Source organism: Carassius carassius, chromosome 11 (genome assembly GCF_963082965.1).
Source record: "Carassius carassius chromosome 11, fCarCar2.1, whole genome shotgun sequence".
Taxonomy (NCBI): Eukaryota; Metazoa; Chordata; class Actinopteri; order Cypriniformes; family Cyprinidae; genus Carassius; species Carassius carassius.
Genome location: NC_081765.1, coordinates 27,596,378 through 27,617,506, shown reverse-complemented (window position 1 = coordinate 27,617,506; position 21,129 = coordinate 27,596,378). Strand labels below are relative to the sequence as shown.

At 36.4% G+C, this 21,129-nt stretch overlaps 1 protein-coding gene across 1 annotated transcript in view; it reads right to left on the bottom strand.

The window, feature by feature from the left end:
* LOC132153130 (striated muscle preferentially expressed protein kinase-like) overlaps positions 1–20,109 on the bottom strand; it is a 34,786-nt gene extending 14,677 nt beyond the window's left edge. Inside the window, exons 1-18 of the mRNA XM_059562393.1 lie at positions 17,531–20,109; positions 17,225–17,368; positions 16,687–16,869; positions 13,719–13,894; positions 13,443–13,531; positions 13,139–13,314; positions 11,833–12,093; positions 8,910–9,068; positions 8,629–8,818; positions 7,757–7,986; positions 7,491–7,610; positions 6,465–6,569; positions 5,182–5,388; positions 4,964–5,087; positions 3,421–3,593; positions 3,223–3,335; positions 2,254–2,422; positions 1,677–1,776 (exon numbers count right to left, since the gene is read on the bottom strand). Of these exons, the coding sequence (XP_059418376.1) occupies positions 1,677–1,776; positions 2,254–2,422; positions 3,223–3,335; positions 3,421–3,593; positions 4,964–5,087; positions 5,182–5,388; positions 6,465–6,569; positions 7,491–7,610; positions 7,757–7,986; positions 8,629–8,818; positions 8,910–9,068; positions 11,833–12,093; positions 13,139–13,314; positions 13,443–13,531; positions 13,719–13,894; positions 16,687–16,869; positions 17,225–17,368; positions 17,531–18,884 (4,073 nt within the window). The 5' untranslated portion in view covers positions 18,885–20,109. The remainder of the gene's footprint in view (positions 1–1,676; positions 1,777–2,253; positions 2,423–3,222; positions 3,336–3,420; positions 3,594–4,963; positions 5,088–5,181; positions 5,389–6,464; positions 6,570–7,490; positions 7,611–7,756; positions 7,987–8,628; positions 8,819–8,909; positions 9,069–11,832; positions 12,094–13,138; positions 13,315–13,442; positions 13,532–13,718; positions 13,895–16,686; positions 16,870–17,224; positions 17,369–17,530) is intronic.
* Positions 20,110–21,129: the final 1,020 nt, after the last annotated feature.

Here is a 21,129-nt window from a genome sequence, read left to right as displayed (position 1 = left end):
TCACTTTTTAAAAATGACCAGTCTAACTGAATAAAGATTTATTGCAATTCACAGTAACATGACTTTGTAATACCTGTTTATTGGTACAATAATACAAAAATAAATGGTTGTTTTATTGTTATTTTTCCAGTTTCTTTGGTGTTTGGTTTACAACACCAGTCAATCAATACCCCCATTGCTATAATGTAATTGTGTTTTCTTAGTTTCACCATAGGCAATACTTCGTGTTACATAATAGCACCAAAACCTAGTGAAATTCCATATTAAAAAAAATGTTTCTTGAGCACCAAATCAGCATATTAGAATGATTTCTGAAGGATCATGTGACACTGAAGACTTTAGTAATGGCTGCTGAAAATCAAAAGCAGCTTTCCCATCAAAGAAATACATACTGAGATTGAAAAGAGATGCGTGAATATATTTTTAAAGAGTAATAATATGTCACAATATTACTGTTCTTCCTGTATTTTGATCAAATATTTTCAGCCTTGGTGAGCATAAGAGACTTTCAAAACATCCAAAAATCGTACAGACCCCAAACTATTAAACGTACATACTGTACAGACAAATACTGTGTAAAATACTCAGTTTTGAACATTAACGTAAAAAATTTTTTTAGTATTGAATGAAACACATTTATAATCAACTTTTTCTGTTCACCATCTGTGGTCAAAATGTTGCCACAAGATGCAAGGTATCAAAGAATGCACATATGATGCCTTAACATCCTTTTTGAGCAGACAGCTCACTAGGTTTTGGAAAAGAGCTATTATGTGTGCAGTGCTGTATAGCATGTGTCTGTTTGCAGCATGTTCAGGACTTAATAGAACGGTGGCAGTCAGCCATGAAGATTATAATTAAAGCACAGAGAGAGCGACAGCATGCAGAGCAGAGATACAGCGCCACAATGGCTGCACTCCTCTCTGCCCAGTCGAGCGCTCAGTGTACCATTGTGTCAAACAAATAACCCTCACTTTCAAAAGTGCCTTTGACCATCTTATATTAAACAGTCTCAAAGTCGCATTGATGCTTACCTGACCTGGTTCAAAACTGGTATGGTTTGAGGAGTATGATGAGCATTCTGAATAAAGCTGTTGATTTAACTGCACAATATACTGATTAATTATTCACATTAAAATAATATTTGTGTATGAAAACCCCACAAAAATGAAAATTTAAAGACATTGCTGTGGAAGAGGAGTAAATCCCTGAAAATGCAAGTGGCTTTAGAAGCTAATGTGCTGTTTATGTCCATATTATTGAACATATTGCTTTAAACTGACAGCCCTAATATTTATATAAAGGGCTTCTGGGTAGTTATTCAATACAGAAGCTGCCAGACCTTATTAAGATGTGTGTAAAGAGAGGAACAGAGATCCCATTTTTTACAACCTGCGTGGGAAATTTGAAGGGTCTTGTGGCCTCTTCTGAAGTGGCTGAATCATTCTTTGGTCCTGGAGATTGAAATTGCATACTTCCCAACCAAAGGTGTATTTGTAATAATGTGCAAACCCTTTCCTAGGATGAAGCTTTATTAACCTTAGGCATGTGTTATGAGACAGAAGACCTGAGATGTGTCATCAGCAAGAGCTGACGGAGTTGGCTTTTTGAGTTTCTAGGCAATCATTAGAGATAAATAGTGCATATTCAAGTGAGGCTCTGGGCGGATGACTCACCTCCCAATTTCCTTGTGCACGTCATAGTAATCCGTAAGCCTTCGCATCTTTCTTAGGATGGACGCTTCATCCTCCATGGGGTCGTCTTTGTACTCTTTAACTAGACGCAGAAAGCCATGGAAAACAATCAGAAGTTGCAAAGTTAATTTCTAAAAGCCACTCAAATGAATTGCCAAGTTTTGCTTGATCAGGCTAAACATGCACTACATGTTTAATAGTTGCTTATTAAGTTTTTCTGTTCTATAATTTAAGTTTATTAAGATGATACGTTTTTCTGAAACATTTCAACCCATTCATCACCATTTTAATATTCACAAAATATATTTAAATAACAAAATAAATATGTATTGTTTATTTTATCCATATATAAATACACACACACATATATATATTAATTTCGGAAACTCATTGGAACTGGTGGAGGACAAGGGAATCACCCACACAAAATGTTTTCTTTGGCCCCACAACATTGCTGGATTCATCACTTTGTTCCATCTTACCTGGTTACGAGGTACTGGTGATGGTGAGTCAACATGGTTAGAAATACAACCTCCTTCATTAAAGTGAAAGTGCTTACCGATGTGGACAGTCAGCTCAGCCTTGCAGGACACAGAACCGGCCAGATTCGTAGCAGTACAGGTGTAAACTCCTGAGTCATAGGCTTGAGTGTTTAGTACCACTAGAGAACATTCATTGTCATCGTACACAAATGTAAAATGGCTGCTTTCAGACAGCAGTGTGTCTCCCTGAAAATCAGAGAAAAAACGGCTAAGTGGCCATCCAACGGTTGTGATTCAAATTTAAAATGCATTTGTGTGGGTTTAAGGTGAACAGGCAAAGCCTTGAGGCAGGAGATGAAATAACCAACACTATCATTCAAAGCATAAATTAACATAATTTACAGGATATGATAATGCTCACAGTGATATGAATCAAGGAAATATGAGGCAAGCAGGGTTAGTGAGAGATCAGCAGGTGAAGCTGAAAAGGTTTGACTTCTAGATCTGAATAAAAGTCAATTTAACCTTGAAAGTTTTTAATTAATTAAGTTTACCTTTATTTTATTTTTATTTTTTTGTTGTTGTACATGGGAAATAGAAAAGAGCTAAACCCTCAGTGACTGTAACTGACATGAAAACAACAAACATCTACCACAGAATGAGTGTCAGGGAAGGCTTATGGTGAAACAGCAAGAATTTTGGTTTCAAAGAATTGGGGTTTTTAAAAACAAATCTAAAGCACAAGTGCTTCCAGCACCCCTCTGTAAAATTTGTACATTTATTTGAATATTTGTAATGGTAAAAGAGAAATATATTAAGATATTTCTGTACTTATAATGTTTATTATTTATTTTTATTATTATTAAATGGGGTATTTTGTACTACTTTTTAAATGCCCAGTTCACGAGCGGCAATTTCGAGAGTATTAAAGGTTTTCACTGACACAAATCTTGATTTATTAAAAGAGAACCATATTTAATAGAATATAAATCCTCAAAAACTATTTTCGAAATAAATGATACTTGCACTGTAACACAAACACACACCTTGTACCAGAGGATGTCAGGGACAGGCTTTCCTTCAACCACCACTGCAAAACGTGGAGTCTCGCCTACATTCACATCCAGGTCTTCCATGATGGTCTCAAAAGTTGGTGCCACTAGATACAGAGAAATCAATGAAACTCACAATATATGCAATAATAAGAAACTCATCCAGTGTGTATTCTGTACACAACAACATACCTGCCATTTCCAGGGTTAGGGTGCAGGAGTCGCTGCCATATTTGTTGCTGGCGATGCAGGTGAGCTGACCAACATCACTGCTCTTTACCTTGCACAACTTCAGTGTATGCTGGTCATCATCAGGCATGCTCAACTCAAACAGACCCAGTCTGTTAGACAACGTCACTCCTCCTCTGAAAATATAATGGCAAATAACTGCTTATTTTCTTCTGTTCAACTACATTCACATGTCCTTGCTAAAGCAAAATAGTTTGGTTATATGACTACACAACTTAATAGATGTAAGAAATGCAATTAGGTGTAAAACTGAGAAAACTGTTTAGGGAATCTGAACAAACCATAACCAAAATATTTGAGGAATACTAATACAGTGCTGCTGCAACAAATAATTATCAGCATAGGAAAAACTTGTACTGAACATCTATATACAATCAAAGCTTTCCTGGATATTATGATTTGAAAAGGATAAAAAGCCATAAAGCATTGATTCCACTTTTTTCTGTTCATGACACAAAGATATCGTATGGATTCAGAGACTTGCAATAATGCAAACGAGTACGTTTGTAAAGCACTACTATACTGGAACTTTTTGTCAATTTTGAGGCTTGCAAATACAAATTCCCACTTTTCATGTACTGTATGTAAAATAGCAGGTCTGACATTCTTATAAGTATCTCCTTTTGTATTCGATTTAAGAAACAACATGAAGCGTAAATGAGAAAATGACAGAATTTTCATTTTTGAGCATTTTTAACCTTTTAAATGTTGTATTTATCAACAGTCCCATAAGTTATGAATAATTAATAGAATAGGCATAACAAAAAAGTATATGACCTATATTTGATTTAATACAATCAAAATCAGTGACTTTCCTGTGATTAAAAATTTCTGGAAATGTATAAAGACACAAATTATGAAATAGAACAAACCCTAACCAGAGCATTTGAGGAATATTAATAGAGTGCTGTATTGATCATTGCAAAAAAATAATTATTAAAGGGATAGTTCACCCAAAAATGAAAATTATGTCATTAATGACTCAATCTCATGTCGTTCCAAACCCTTAAGACCTCTGTTCATCTTCTGAACACGGTTTAAGATATTTTAGATTTAGTCCGAGAGCTTTCTGTCCCTCCATTGAAAATGTGTGTACGGTATACTGTCAATGTCCAGAAAGGTAAGAAAAACATCATCAAAGTAGTTCATGTGACATCAGAGGGTCAGTTAGAATTTTTTGAAGCATCGAAAATACATTTTGGTCCATAAATAGCAAAAACTACCACTTTATTCAGCATTGTCTTCTCTTCCGTGTCTGTTGTGAGCACGTTCACTGCAGTGTAGTGATATCCGATTCACGAACGAATCATTCGATGTAACCGGATCTTCTTGAACCAGTTCACCAAATCGAACTGAACCATTTGAAACGGTTCACGTCTCCAATAAGCATTTTGTATCAACAGTTTCATAAAATCTGAATAATTATTAGGCATAGCAAAAACATACTCATTCCAAAATGATTCAGTGCAATCAAAATGCCAAATACCTCTTCCATGTGACCGATGCATTGACATGGTTGAGAGTGACTGTGATGCTTAAGGGCTGCTTCTCCACCATATATACAATGTCTGGCTTGTCAACAATTACAGGAGCCTCCTGGAGGTATGGACCTGCAGACAGAGAGATAAAGTCCAGTCTCCTACGGTAACTCATACATTTCATTGACCAGTCTGACTGTGGCTGTCCTTGTCTGCTGAGGCATACCTCTATCTAGCAGCTGCACTGGCTCAGTGGCAGGCGATGGCTTGCTAAAGGCCTTGCTGGTGATTGATAGCACCCTGAAGAAGTAGCGGACACCTTTAGACAGATTGGTAATAGTATAGGTGGTCTGTTTCAGGCAAGAAGCGATGATGGTCCACTGGATTGACCCTAGAGCTTGCTGCTGAACAGCATACATCAGGGAGCATGGATCTGGAAATAAAAATAAAAATCTTTACATTTGAAAGCCAAAACCATAAAAGGTTGATTACTTCTGATCCATTTTTCCATTTACCCTGCAAGGTGAGGAAACTGTACTTGACAATATAGAACACGGACACTGAAATTTTATGGCTTAGGCAGTCAATTCAGCAGTAAATTCGTGACTGGTACCAACAACATCACCAAGACATACAATATCTTTTGGAAAGCAATAAATAAAATGTTACTGTACCACAGTCCTAGTAAACTATATTTAGCAGGTGTCGAATCACCTGCTAAATATATTTAGAGAATCGAATCGAATCGAATCGAATCGAGAGCTTGTAAATCGAAATCGAATCGAGACATCTTAATCGATACCCAGCCCTACATTTAGTATAAAGAGAGGATGCCAATAAAGTGACACTTGGAAATAAAGATCACTAATGAGATCTCTTTAATGGAAGAGTTCATTATCTTAAATTTGTTGAATTCAAACACTTTAGTTACACAAAGTTGTCATATGGGTTTAGAAGACCTATAATGTAGTACAAAAGTTTGATATTTATGATGCTTCTGTCGTGCTTTAGAATCATTTTTGAAGCTTGAAAGCACCAGTTTCTATTCATTGTAAATGCATGGAAAAATAGTTATCATTAGATGTTGTACATCATTAGAAAAAATTCATTGGTTGTGAAAGAAATGCATACAGGTTTGAAATGACATGAAAGTCAACAGAAATTGCCTTTAATGTCAAACGAATCCTTTAATTTCTCTGTTTCTCCAAGACCACACTAAGATTAAGAAGAGAGCCACTGGTCACAAAACATGTAGTCTTTTTTCAACACTATTGGTTTAACCTTATCAAGTTGCAATTGTGGTTCAATAAGTGGTGCAGAAATGACACACTTTACTTTAAGGAGCCTTGCTTCTCTGATTTAGCGCTTAAAACCCAATAATCTCAAATTTGTCTATGAAAGAGAATCCACTGAACAATTAAAATGTTCCTTTGGGGAACTTCAAACCTTACAGTACAAGAACAGTTTCAAAATTAAATGAATATACATAAATAAAATGCTTAATTATACCAATGGATGGATCCAGTCTTCTGGGTTTCTTCCAGCTTAGTGTGATAGTCTTGCCAGTGATGGACTCAATGACTGGGGCCCCATCTGGCGGGTCAGGAAGGATGTCTAAAATGGCAAAAGTGTCCGTCAGAATATTTATTTGGTGCCACAAAATACTCTCTCACTATTTTTCACACATGCACACATATGCTTCAGTCTTAAAATAAATGTGGAATGTGTCTGGGATGTGGAAAAATCTGAAATAACAGGGTGACTACAGATATGAACAAGTTTAATTTAAGACTTTAAAACTTTTTTAATACCACCTTATGTGAAATTTAAGACCAAACCTGTGATGAAAAAACATTGTTTTACATATGTATAGGTAATATTTAATGTATCAAATATATCATCATTGTCAAAAATGCTATTCATTATTACAATATACAGTGAACTTTTCATATCGGCAGATAATGTCCCATACAAAATGTAAAAAAGCACAGCATCACCAAGATTTTTGGTGGTGTAAAATATTTATAATGAAGCAAGTTTTTATCAGTGTTCTATCAGCTTTTACATACTTAAATCTGCATGTTTTTAATATTTACCCCAGAATGTTATTTATTTTTTATAAAGCCCTTTTTTTTATCCTTATTAAATGTAAGCATCATCTTTTATGTCAAATGCTTACAATTTATCAAGAAATTTAACATACACTACAAGGCTGTTAACAATCAAATTACACTGCAAAAAAAAAATATATTTTTAGGTTTTCACTCTGATTTTGTGTTAAATGCATGTGTAATGTGTCAATACTGTAGTCACTAATACTTAAAATCATGTAGAGATGATTCATATTGTGGTCATAATAAACAGTAATATATAAAAAATGTCCATGAAAGTTTTTTTTTCTTTTGCTTATTGCTGTGCTTTTTAAGTCCTTTTTAGGATACTCTTTTTCCAAAATATAATATATTGGAATATATTTCCAATATATTCAATATTGTCAAACATAGCTTACAGAAGCCACTGATATATTAAACTCACCTGTCACATAAAGATGGGCATAGCAGGTGGCCTTGCCCATCTTATTGGAAATGACACACTTGTAAACTCCTCCGTGGGCATGACAAACAGAGCGGATCACGAGGTTGTGAACATCTCTGACTACGGAAGAGACAACATAGATTACAAACATTTGTGCTTGTATTTGTGCTATTCCCGCCACTCACACTATCATTTCTGTAGGGACTGCTTTCCAGAAAAGCTTAGCAGACAGTAAGAGAATTGAATTCTGTTATCAACTAACTTACACTGAGTCATTTTTCTGTCCTCTGTGCTGTCAATCCTCTTGCCATTGTGAAACCAGATTATAGTTGGGTATGGCAGGCCAGCCACTTTGCACCTGAGCACAGCCTCTCTGCCCTCAACTACATCCAGATCATAGAGCGGCTTGACAAAGTCAGGCATGGTGAAACGTTCCACCTCATTCTCAGGCACCTCAGGTTCCTCAGGAATGGAGGGCATTTTTTCCAGCTTTGCTCTGGTAAAGATAAACCAAACCCAAACCAATCAAGATGTTTTTATGCAAAAATGTTTCAGTTAAAGAACCACTTTAATGATTTTAGACCTTAGATGCTCCACCCAAAAATTAAAACTGTCATCTTAAACTTGTCAAAAGGCTGTTTTTGTCTGTACACAAAGCTATCTTATCCATTCAGGACACTTGAGTGTAGTGCATTAATTGTATGGATAACATTATGGTATTTTTTGGAACTCTAAAACTAAACTATCTTTCTATGGAAAAAGTTTGCGAAATGATTCTTCAAAATTTCTATTTCTATTCTAAATTTCAAATTTTCTTGCAATTGCAAGTTTATATCTCAAAATTCATACTAATTCATTCTTTGCAGAATTGTATCTCGCCATTCTGACTATTTCTCCCAGAATTGTTTGTCGCAATTCTGAATTATTCACAATTACCTTTTTATGATTTTTTTTATTTCTTATTCCTTGTGGCAATTTTTTTTTACAATTTTGACTTCTTACTTGAAATTGATAGTTTATATCTCACTTATTTCTCAATTCTGATTTTATATCTCACAAAAGAAGAAGATCTTTCACTTTGGGGTGAACTAAACCTATAAAATCATTAGTGAGTGAATCATTAGTCACAAGGTCATACATTTGAGAGGATATTGCTGGTCTGGGCTCCTGCACATACAGCTCCGCTGCGCACTCAGCCTCTCCGTGTGAGTTCCATGCTACTACTGTGTAGAGACCCTCATCTTCATTATTAACATGAGAGATGATTAATGAGTGCCGTCCACCTTCTTTTAAGATCCGAATGTCTTCGCTTTCCTCCAGCGGATGATCTGTTGAAGACATGACATGAATGACTTAACTATCTTGATGTTATTTTACAGGACTGATACTGGGAGGCACTCAAGGGAATTAGATTCATACCAAAGTGGCTCCAGATGACCTGAGGAGGCGGTGTCCCACTGACCTTGCAGTCAAATCGAGCATTACGACCCTCGATAACTTCTAGTACATCTAGCATACGAGTGAAGAGGGGCTCTATGGATGCTACGACCTTTAGCTTGGCACTAGAGGTCATCTCCTCTGTAATTTACATGACATGTGAAGTGAAAATGACAATCCACAAATGAGCTGAACATGTCATGAAACCTTTGTTTACATGTTTATGTATGGGCATTGTTGCTATTGCATGTTTTAAGGAATAGTTTACTCAAAAATGAAAACTCATTATTGTCATTATTTACTCACCTTCATATTGTTCCAAACCTGTATGACTTTCTATGCAACACAAAAGAAGATATTTTGAAAAATGTGTTTATTTTGACCATGCATTGTTGTTTTGGACTGCATTAACAAATTGTAGAAATATTCTTTAAAATATATATTTTTTTACGTTCAGCAGAAGAAAGTCAGTGATGCAGATTTTAAACAACATGAGGGTGAACTATCCCTTTCTGAGCACTGGGGGGTCCCAGACTTCATAGTCGCATTTTCATAGTCGAATCGGAATTTTCAAATCTTGCTGATATTCGACTGATAGTCGAACAGTGTTGGGGAGTAACTAGTTACATGTAACGGCGTTATGTAATTTAATTACAAAATGAATGTAACTGTAATCAGTTACAGTTACTAAGAAAAAAATGAGTAATTAAATTACAGTTACTTATGAAAATGTTAATGATTACAAAGGGGATTACATTTGAATATTTACACACATCCACATACAGCTTATTTCTTAAGACATACGGCCCATAATCTCCGCGACGTGGAAAACACAGTCTGGTTCACAGAATCCAGTCATAAAAATGTAATTCAGCCTAACGCGGACGGAATATGCCACATTTTGGACGAATAAATCAAAAGTAGATCAGTACACTTGAATCAAAACGCGATATGGGAGTGTCTGTGAATATTAAGCCGCAAAATGACAATCTATGAATCCTGCACATTCTGTGGAAACCAGGCGCTGACTGGCCATCGCGAGAACCGGGATTATTCCCGGTGGCCTGGCAGACGATTTGGCCATCTATTTTAATATTCTTATTGTATAATTGCACGCCGAATGTACTAAGTGGTTATTTCCGAATCCGCCATTCGATAATTAAATCTCTAATAAATCATGAATCGGTTAGTCGTGACTGGCAATGGTTGGGCTTGCATTAATGTAGCCTATGGTATGGCACTAAATGTGGTTTAACCATGGAATTTGTAGTAAAAATAAATACAAGTGGTAATTAATTTGCCAAAAAACAAAAATGCACTTAAAACACATGGTAAAAGTCAAACATAATCTCTAGAACTGCCTTGAGTCACTTCATGAGCCTTTTACTTATTTTGAGAAACTATCATCATATCATATACAAAGAGACAACAGTGTTTCAAAAAGACACCAATGTTTCAGGAGTTTAGTACACAAAATAGGACACATGCTTATTAGATAACTGTATTTGAGTTGATGTATATGCTTTTTTTATTATTAACTATTTTTTCCACAAAACATTGTTAGATGCAGTGTTTCCTGTAGTTATGCAAAGATTTGGTTTCAAAAACAGTATCTATAAACTATTTCTTTTGATTTTAAATCTGCATTGAACTTCAGATCAATCTCAAAGTAAAAGGCAAAACTAAAGTCTGATTGTGTGGTGGATGTGTTCAAATGTGATCATCTTAATTCAAGTGATGAAGGATGGTGAAAGTCTGACAGTACTGAGCACTACTTTAAAGTTAAACCTGAATGGTGTAAATGTTGAAAATAATTAACAGTTGCAAATAAACATTCATTAGAAATTTAGAAAAGTAATCAAAAAGTACTCGAAAGTAAATGTGTTTTTTTGCAATGCAGAAACACAGTTTTTAATGTGTTAGATGTTCTATGCACATACACTTATGTTAGAGCTTCAATGCTCAAGATTGTCAGTTTAGAGCTTCTGAGAGCACTAATGGTTAGTTAGTGCTTCTGGTTGAAAGAAGCTAAAACAAGCCAACATATGCAATACAGCATCTCTCTCAGTGAGAGAATGTTGCTTTTTACAATGTTAAGTGCAAAACTTGCCAACATGAAAGATCTCTCTGACTAATGAACTAATGTGCTTTTTGCAATGCAGAAGACACTTTATTAAAGTAATTAGAAAAAGGTACACTACTATTACATTTTAAATAGGGTAACTTGTAATCTGTTACCTATTACATTTCCAAAGTAACCTTCTCAACACTGTAGTCAATCATATGTTTGAGGACAGGGCAAAATACATTGAGTCAAGTAAGACATTCGACAGCCATAATTAATGATGCTACACAGGGAAAATGTGTAACGAACACCTCGCAGATACAAACGGGGTAAATAATGTCTTATGTTTTGATTAAAAGATAGTTAACACTAAACGACAGTGAAATAACAATTCACTTTTTTTTTTTAAAGGTCTCTTATTATAATGTTAGCCTATGTGACAGTAGTTATTAATGTTCTGCATTTCTGTTTTGAGCTGCGCGCACTGAAGATGACTTGTAGAGTGACGTATTTGATAGCAAGTTTTTAATTAATGGGATTAAACTCATAATTTTATATAGAATACACTTTGTTGTTTATACATTAATATTAGGACTTATAGGCTATCTGCTCATTATAATGGTATGTGTATGACAGTCCCAGTCATAGTTATTAATATTCTGCATTGTTAGATAGACTGAAATAATCATGATGCCTGTTAAAAATAAACTTCAGTTGCTTATTTCCAATGTTAGGATAATTCAGAAAGAGTAGCAGAGTTGCAGGTGCTACACCCAGCCAAGAAAATGTAATTCCTCATGATGACTCGTTTTATGTGTGGACCAATACCAAGCTGCTCACCTTTGGCTGTGCTCAGTTTGCATGTGTACGTTCCACTGTCATCCTCATGTACAGAGTTAAGCAACAGCCTGCATCTTTTCCCATCAAAGTGCATCTTACAGTTCAACAGAGCTGGTTGGATGAGTTTCCCATCTGACAGCCAATCAACATCAGTGTCCTGTGGGCCGATAACATGACACTCAAACAAGGCAGTCTCCCCTGCCTTCACCATCGCGTCCCTCACTGGCCGAATGATGGCCAGGCCTGGTTCTATTGGACGAGCTGGAGGAAAAACCATAAGGATCAACTAAAGAGTGGTGAAGAAAACACCCTGTATAAGAAAATCCAGAGCTTAAGTTTAAAGCGCACATGTGCCTAATCTGCTACAGATATAAAAGACACAGTCTGCTAATAGCATGTGTTGTACAGCAGAGCAGAAATATTAGACGAATATGCGAATACGGTGTCCGTCAGAATAATCTGCTCATGGCTCAGTACGGATCAGCTCAAAATTATACCCAGAATTCAAAATTGCCTAATCTGAGCACTTTCAGACTTATAAAACTTACACTGATCTTAAAATGCATATTATGCCAAGGATAAGCTAATGCATATTAAACCAAGGGAACATTTATTTGATTAAAAATACTGTAAAAAACGTATTATTGTGAAATACTATTACAGTTTAAAATGACTATTTTATGCATTTTAAGATTCATTCAAATAAAATTATAAATTTCTTTCCTTCATAACTTAATCAATCTTACTGGCCCCAAACTTTTGAACGGTAATTTATATATTAAATATACTTTAATATTATATAAATTATAATTTGATTTTAATAAAACTGATGCAAAGCTTCTAAAAGATGCATTAAAAGACAAAACTGCATTAAATTCTAAACTATCTTTACTGCATAGAAATCGTTGAGAGAAAAGTATACAACTACTAAAAACTTATTACAAAGGTATGACAATTTCTTCTGTAGTCATGTAAAAGCTACTCACATTGTGCATTCACGCACATGCACTGAAATCAGCTGCTGCATTACTTAGAAAAATCCTATATGTTAAATATTCAAAAGGTGGTAAGCAGTGTCGATGAAGCTACAAACTGATCATAATGTAAAGTACTTCAACTACATTGATTTTAAGTATATATTTGTCACTGTATATTAAGCAGAGGAAGAAGAAAGTATTTTAACACTGAAAATGACACATCGTCTTTAAGAAACAGTACAGAATTATCAACACTTGGTCTCCATGATTTATCATGCTTGTGATTCATTAATGCACACAAACCATGTAAGACTAGCTGAAACCCTTACCTTTCACCTCCAGTTTGCCTTCACACTGTTTAGTCCCATACTCATTGATGATCTTGCAGGTGTAAACACCAGAGTCTGACTTCTGTGCCGATTTAATTATCATTTCAAAGTTGCCCTCTTCTGTTTCATGGACGATATGCCGTGCACCTGTTTTAATGGTTACCCTGTCTCTCAGCCTGATACAAAGGAAAATAAAAGTTTAGTTATGACATAATATATCAAAATGAACAAACAGTCCATACTGCTTAAAAATATTTTATGAGTTGTTAAATTTAGATAAATAAAGGTAAAGGTTTTAACGCACCAGTAAAGCATGGGTTTAGGCTGTCCACTCACTCGAACAGACATTTTCACCTCTTGACCCTCTGTAACTGACTGGTCTCCAATAAAAACCTATTATGTTGGTAATAGGCAAAGATTATTGATTTGTAAAGCTAATAGAAACTTAAAATATTAAATGCAAATGTGCAGATAATACATTTTCAATTATTTTGCGTTTTGCCACAAAGCTTTGACATCCCCCCCCCCCCCCCCCCCCAAAAAATGTATTCTGATATAATATTTTGGTAATATCTGGTACCTGAAAGGATGGAGGCTCCTTGAATCGAGTATCCACAATCTTCCTCAGCTCAGGTCTCCTGTAGAAGGAGAAATCCGTCCCCTCCTCAAGAGGACTGAGGTACTCCTCATCAGATGTGATGGGACTGCTGACGTCCATAGGTACACCAAGGTTCCCACGCTGGTCCTGACTGGGCTCTGTTAGAAACACCATTGGATTGGAGTGGATTTTACAAGCAATGCTTATAGATTTGCATGTTTACATCTCCACACTAGAGCAACCTTTAACAAGTATAGTCAACACTCATCTCAGTAACCCCATTAAAAACACCTGCAGAACAATATGATTTTATAAAATAACATTTCTTATGTCCATCTTGAGACAAAACAATGGCACTGACATATTTTAAGATCAGTCAGTGTAAGTTTCATTCGGTTAAAACAGCTCAGACATGCATTTTCATCTGGAATAGGGTTAAGCTTTGTATGTGAAACTTAAGTGAGGTACATGTGTAAACACTTGAAACCATTTGACATGGGAGGCCCGAAGCCACAGCGTGCAATCAGGCTCGGCAATGCATGTAACAGGAGAAAAAATAGACACTATGTCTCTTCTTACACACAGCTTAGAAGAGCATAATATACAGTATATTACCGTGAAGCCGGGTATGATTCTAATTTCAAAGTGGTAACATTTTCAAGAACACCAAATATCTCAAAGGCAGTAATTACTTTCTTTTTTACAAAAGAAAAGAGTAGCACTTTATTTTACAGTCCTGTTCCTCATGTACATACTATGTACTTATTATAGTAATTACAATAACTATGTAATAACTAGGTACTAACCCTAAGCCTACCCCTGAACCTAACCCTACCCCATGTAGTTACCTTGTGTTACCAGAACTTTCTTAGATAAATACACTGTAAGTACACTATAAGTACATGTTAGTACACGTACTGTAAAATAAAGTGCAACCGAAAAGAGTATTCGAAAGTAGCTTAACAAAAGTTAGGAATATAAAAGCTTGGTCAAATGTGGAATATTGTACCATTCTTTGGAAACCCACCATGCAAATGCTTGAACACAAACCTGCCTAGCCCTGCTCCTTCACCCAGACCTTGGCCATATACTATTCCAACACCAAGTGCACTAGCACATGTTCAGTCCCAACAGTATTTGTATTAATATGTCAGCACCTTAGTGAATGCCCCCAGATTTCAACTGGTAATCTGGATGCAGGCACTATGTCTTCTGTACCCTACCTTTCTCTTTCTCTCTGGCTCTCTCACTTTCACTAAAACACTACCTCATTTACATCAGCACAAACAGATGCAGATGTCATCCCTTTTTTACATTCAAGTCAAAGGAACTACCATAAAATACTTCTCATAACAACCATACAATTTATATGTCTCTTACAAGCTCTGTCAGTTCTGTTGTAGCTCAGCAAACCTACAATTGTATCATGAACTAAAGAAAATGATTTTCAAACAAGTCTTTCATCAGTCAATAAAATGGTTCTTGAGATTTCTCAAGAGCAACTGTTTAGCTGTTGTGTCACTGTGGAAAATAAAGACCTACTTGGCAACAACATTTAATTGCAGGTTTTAACAAAATGCTGTCAATGAAGTAACACAAGGATCCACTGTATATGAGATTATTAAGAGATTGTTTCATGGAAGAAGGATAGCTAAAAATACCCCTGGTATTCACCGCCTTAATAAGGCAAAGCTTCTCTTTCCGTTTCTAACTAAATGAAGGTGCACAACGAAAATATTAGAATATGTATTCAGACATCCCCCCCAGACAAGGCTTATTTTGCATTTTCTGCAATGATTCATAGTAAAATGTGTTAAACAAAACCCAATGGAAACAATTACCAAGAATAAATTAATAAATATTTTACTGTCCACAAAGTAAAAAAGTAAAGTCTTCAGCTTCACCATATACTACATAATCAACAACACAATGCATCAAAATCTTTAAAACAACATAAAAACCTAAAAATGTTAACATTACACATGCAGTATATTTCACAGTATATTTCCATATGCACATATAATTTAATAAGCTAAACTAAAATAGAAATAATAATACATTTAGGTGAAATATACCATATTCTCGTCATAAAACTAGCCAAGCAACTACAGCTGTTTTGAATAAAAAGTGTTCTGGCTAACATTTCCAGTTTGTCCAGCCCCATCCACATATGGGCTTGCAGGATTTTTTAAATTCATTATGATTCTAAAATGCAGTTAAACAATTCATATGTTCAATTTAACCTCTGAGTTGCTATATTAACTACCCAGCCGGAACCATGGTTGGAGAACTAGGGAGATCTTATAGAGAAAAGGAAAAATTAAAGCAGCACAAAAAAATTATGGAAAATCAAACAGAGAGCTCATGTGAGAGCTGGTAGTGAGAAAAAAAAGTTTTATGGTTAATTTAATGACTATTTTGCTTTAAGGGTGATTTAAACACCAACACAACGATGCTAACTCCTTCCCTGCAGGGCTGAATGTTAACAGTGTGACTCACTGCCTTTAATCCAACTTAGATATCTGAAGGAATTAACCTTCACTCCTCTAAAATCCCATACGTTACCCTTCAAACCCCCACATCCTCAACTCTGGAAACATGATATGCTCATCCTCGCTGCACTAAAAATATTTACTCAAAACATTTACTTGGAGACATTCTCTGCATTGTTTAAAACCAAATATCCAGCTCAAGGCAAGTAATACATTTAAAATTATCTGATACTTCTGACTAAGACGTGAAAATTTGAAAATCTAATTCTAAGTCTTCTAAAAAAGATTACAGGTGTTTATACATGAATCCATTCATTTTCGTTGAGAGTTGTAGATTTGCCACAACATGAGAGACAACTATCACTGCCAACCAACCAACCAACAGCAGAGCAAACTGCTGTCAGTGTTAATATCCATTAAGAAGGGACATCTTACAGTTTTCAACATAAAACACTCACCTGATTTGATGAAAAGTGTAGCGCTGCTGGACACCTCGCCAACCTCGTTAGTAGCAGTAACTGTGTATGTTCCTGCATCAGTTGGCTTTGTCCAGTTGATGAGCAATGAATGCCTTTCTCCCTCTACCTTCACAACATGAGTTGGGCTGTTCTTGATCTCAGTGTGGTTTCTCTTCCATGTAACTGTATATAAAATAAATTTATTTGCTGTAACATCAATAGAAAGTACAGTCACTCTTATTTCTGAGGCACTCTGGAATTACCTCTGTGCTTGAAATGTGGGCAATGTCTCAAAAGAAGTCTCTACAAGTGTTGCTGTCTGGAGACATAGTACTGATAGTACTGTTTAGCTGACAACTTGTAAGTTACAGCCTTCAGAGACTGCATTTTTTGAGTACATGATTTAATGAGTCAACAGGGTCAATGACTGCATCCCTGTGATGCTATTTGACTTGTAACTGTATTACAGTTACAGGTCAAATAGGCAAGATGCTAAAGGTTATGTTTGAAGTTATAACGGCAGAAATAAAGGAGTTACCTTCTGGGAGAGGGGTCCCACTGATGATGCATTTTAAAAGCACCTCTGTTCCAGTAAAGGCCACAGTGTCCTGAAGTGGAAACTCAAACACAGGAGCCTCTAGAGCATCCTCTCCTGCAGACACGTATGAGTCATCTGAAGATTCTGTAACAGCATAAGATATCTGTCAGATCCAGTAGACATGATATTCCTTAAATATAATATCCAACTTGAATTGGAGGTGCATTGGAAATCAGGTTTATCTCAGTATTTCTCAAGTTTCTCAAGGTCAAGGATTTGCATGTCACTGGAAATGCCTAAACTTACCACATTCAGGGGACATTGGTCGTTGTCTGCGTCCTCTTCCTCTGCTTCTTTGGGGTTTTTCCTCTTTAGCAGTGCCACTTTTCTGAGATCTTCCATTCTTTTCTGCAGGTGTGTCTGTCTCTATTGGCTCCTCTTCAACAATAATTTTTGGAATAGTGAGCTTTGGTGCTGGTGGCAAAGGAGTCACATCCAGATCCATCTTTTCCTCAGATAAGGAAGATGAGCAAACTCTTGGAGGTTTGGGGGGAGCTTGGACAGGACATTCTTGAATAGCTACAGTTTCTCCTTGCACCAGAGGACTTTCAGGTCTTCTTTCCAGTTTTCTTAGTGTGACCTCTATTGGTGTCTTCCTATGCATGGACTCATCATCTGCTTGTGGAACCTCCCGAACATGAACAACCCTCTTTACTAGTGGACTTGCAGGTCTTGGTTCCACCTTGCGTAATGTCATCTCTAAGACATTTCGGGATGGAGATTCAGCTCTACCTCGAGACCGCTCTTCAGCCATGGCAGTAATCTCTACAGTTGGAGACCTTCGGGGACTATCTCTGCTCGGGCTTGGACCCCAAAGTCTTGGAGACCTTTGTCCGGGTAAATCAAAGAGTGACATGGCTTCTGGAGGGGATGGTTCTTGTCCAAATGTGCTTACCACCTTGGTGGTTGGGACAGACCGATCACTTTCAACATTTTCCAGTGATTGTTGTGCCAGCTGGACTTTTCGTCTGCGAGATGGTGATTTTGGAGGTGAGCGTTCTTTTGGTTGTTCTCTCTCTCTCATCTCTTGCTCTCGCTGAGCACGCTCTCTATCCTGCAGCTTTAGAAGAACCTGAGGCGGGATGGGCTCTAACTTCCTTACAGGCTGCCTGCTCCTGCGAAAAGTAGAGAGCTGCTCTGTTGAGAAGGATTTCTTCATGTTTGGTTTACCGACAAGCTTTTTGATGCGCTGAAGCTCCTCTGTGAACTTATTCTCAATGTCCTGCACCTTTTGGGTGTAACGGGGTCTGTCCTCCAGGGAAGCAGCCCGCTGTTTGAACATGGTCCTTCTCTGGTCTGCATCTGCCTTCAGAGCCTCACGTAGGTCTTCTTTGGAGCTTTCCCTCGAGATCCCCAACCGGCTCCCTCCTTCATCAGAGTCGATAGACGAGGCTCTATTAAATCCAGCCCAAGAGCGTCCGGATATAGATCCCTCTGGGTTATCAATACTTCTTCTGCGCTCTTCAAAGACTCGCACCTTCTCAAAGATTTTGGAGCTAGCTCTTGTCAGTTTTGGTGAGGGCCGAGCTGTAAGTTCCTTTCGGGAATACTCGCTGACAGGGGTTTGGGGTCGAGAATCTTGAGCACTACTCTGAGACATGCCTGAGGATTTGGGTTGCTTTATCTTCTCCTCAAACTCTCCTGGTACTGTGTCTTGATATTCAGTTGGCACAACAACTTTCTTGCGTGGGGCTACGGGTGTGGCAGGGGCTGAACCAGAACGGCTGAGCAAAGGAGAGGCAGTAGAGCGGCCAATTTTGGGGGAAGGGGGCGGTAGGACTTGAGAGGGAGATTCCCTCAAAACTTCTTTAGATGGGCTCCTAAAAGAATGTGTTTGAGGGAAATGTTCTGTTAGAGTATGGGGTTATGCAAGGGGAGGGGCCCAGATGTTTGGATGATGACTTTGGAAGAGGGGCCAGAGAGGCTAATTTCTTTGATTTTTGACATTAAATGGGACTGTCCATATGTGTTTGTGTGCAAGTTACTTCAAATCTATTTCTGTTAATGTCATAATTTGAGCAAAATAATTCGCTTTTTTAAATGAGGAAGGAGTGTGTGAACCATCATAATTTTCAAATTTCAGGAGAGGTAAATACAGAAAATTTTAAATGAAAATGAGCTTCTGTTAACTGCATTTCCTAATTGGTTACGATTGATAAACTGAAAATTAAAGCGAGGGGATGTTCAGAGCATGAATAAAATGTATTCCATTAATCTTGGAGTGACAGTCAAGACTAGTGGTTGAACGGATCGTAGTTGATCCGTGATCCGTACGGACCAACCCCCACAATTCGGCACGCAAGTGATACGCATATTAACTGCAAAATACAAAAAATTATAAAGTAAACATTTATCATTTGTACATGTTTACACATGCAAGCAATTTTAAACCATTCCAGCGAAATAAACTCGATTTGTTAAACATAATTTTTCTATGCGCATGCACAGGGGGAACGTGAAGCACACATGAAGCACGCATAGTGATAATTCCTCTTCTTTTTTTTTCTTTTTTTTACAGAGGATGATTCTATATCATATTAATTTTCCACTAAATTATGCAATCTGAAGAGTTATGAACGCTCTCTCACGTCTCACTGCCATCACACTTTGTGGGGCAGAAATGATTTAAAAACAGAAAAATATATTTAATGAGTTTCTATATTTTTGATATAAAGTAGTTAGCCTATTACACAAACAAGAGTCCAGTTTGTACATATCTCTGCACTATTGCAAATGCACAAAAAACAACAAGTTACTGAGTAACTTTCAGACACAAAATTGAATTTGGCTCAGTCGAAAAGAAAATAGAATAAACAGCTAAACGGCTGCATCTCCGAGCAACAGTATTCTGTTCCTCAGCGTGACACGGACCAGCAAATAATTCAAATTGGCTATAAGTGCAGTTCTTTGCTAAGTTAAATGAATTAGAATTTCAAATTAATTGGTTGATTTAAGTATTCAACTCACTCATTAAAACAGTTACTTGCTTCCACCTACTGGCAGTTGCAGATTTATATTTTAAAAAAGTAATTAATCATTTCATATTTCTACATTAAAATGTTATATTTTAACATAATTTTGTTAATAGTGATTTGATTGTTAATAGCCATTATGTCTTTTTATTTGGACTGAATTTACAAAATTTAAGAATCTAAAATAAGGGGACATACTGGGATATTATAGATTTATAATACTTATACATCCCTGTCTTTATTTCCTTTTTTTCTCAGTGTAAATTCGTGGTTTTGATCTCTCAACTGAGAAAACAAATCTTGTTTATTGCATTATAGTGAATATTTAATATTGCATCTAAATTTTGACTAGGCTAGACATGTTGCATTTAAATTGTTAATTCATTTTTTTTGTGTTACTATTTGTTACTCCATAATGAGGTTCTAGTTCAGGGCATTTGTAGTGTATAGGTATAGGACCCAAACATAACTTCAAGCCCAGGTACCTCCAGCCCCCTAAGTCATGCCTTGATCTTTATATATTGGATCTGGATATTGGAAAATGTCACCTGTCTTTAATAAACTTTCTAAGTTAGCCTAGTAGTTTTTGCTGTATCAAAGAAGTACTTAGCTTTATGTAATAAATAGAAAGCAAATATTTAAAAATAATAATAATTCTTGCTGATCCGGAAAATGACCCGAGGCTCATAAACGGTAATAAGATTTGGAACCGTAAGTTTTGTGATCTGTTGAACCACTAGTCAAGACCACATTTAAATGAAAAGTTACACTATGTGTACAAGGCTAAGAAATCTTAATTCTATCTCAAAACAAATTGTAATTTATTTGTCTTATAGTTTACAACACAACTGAATGCTGTAAAATAATGCAGTA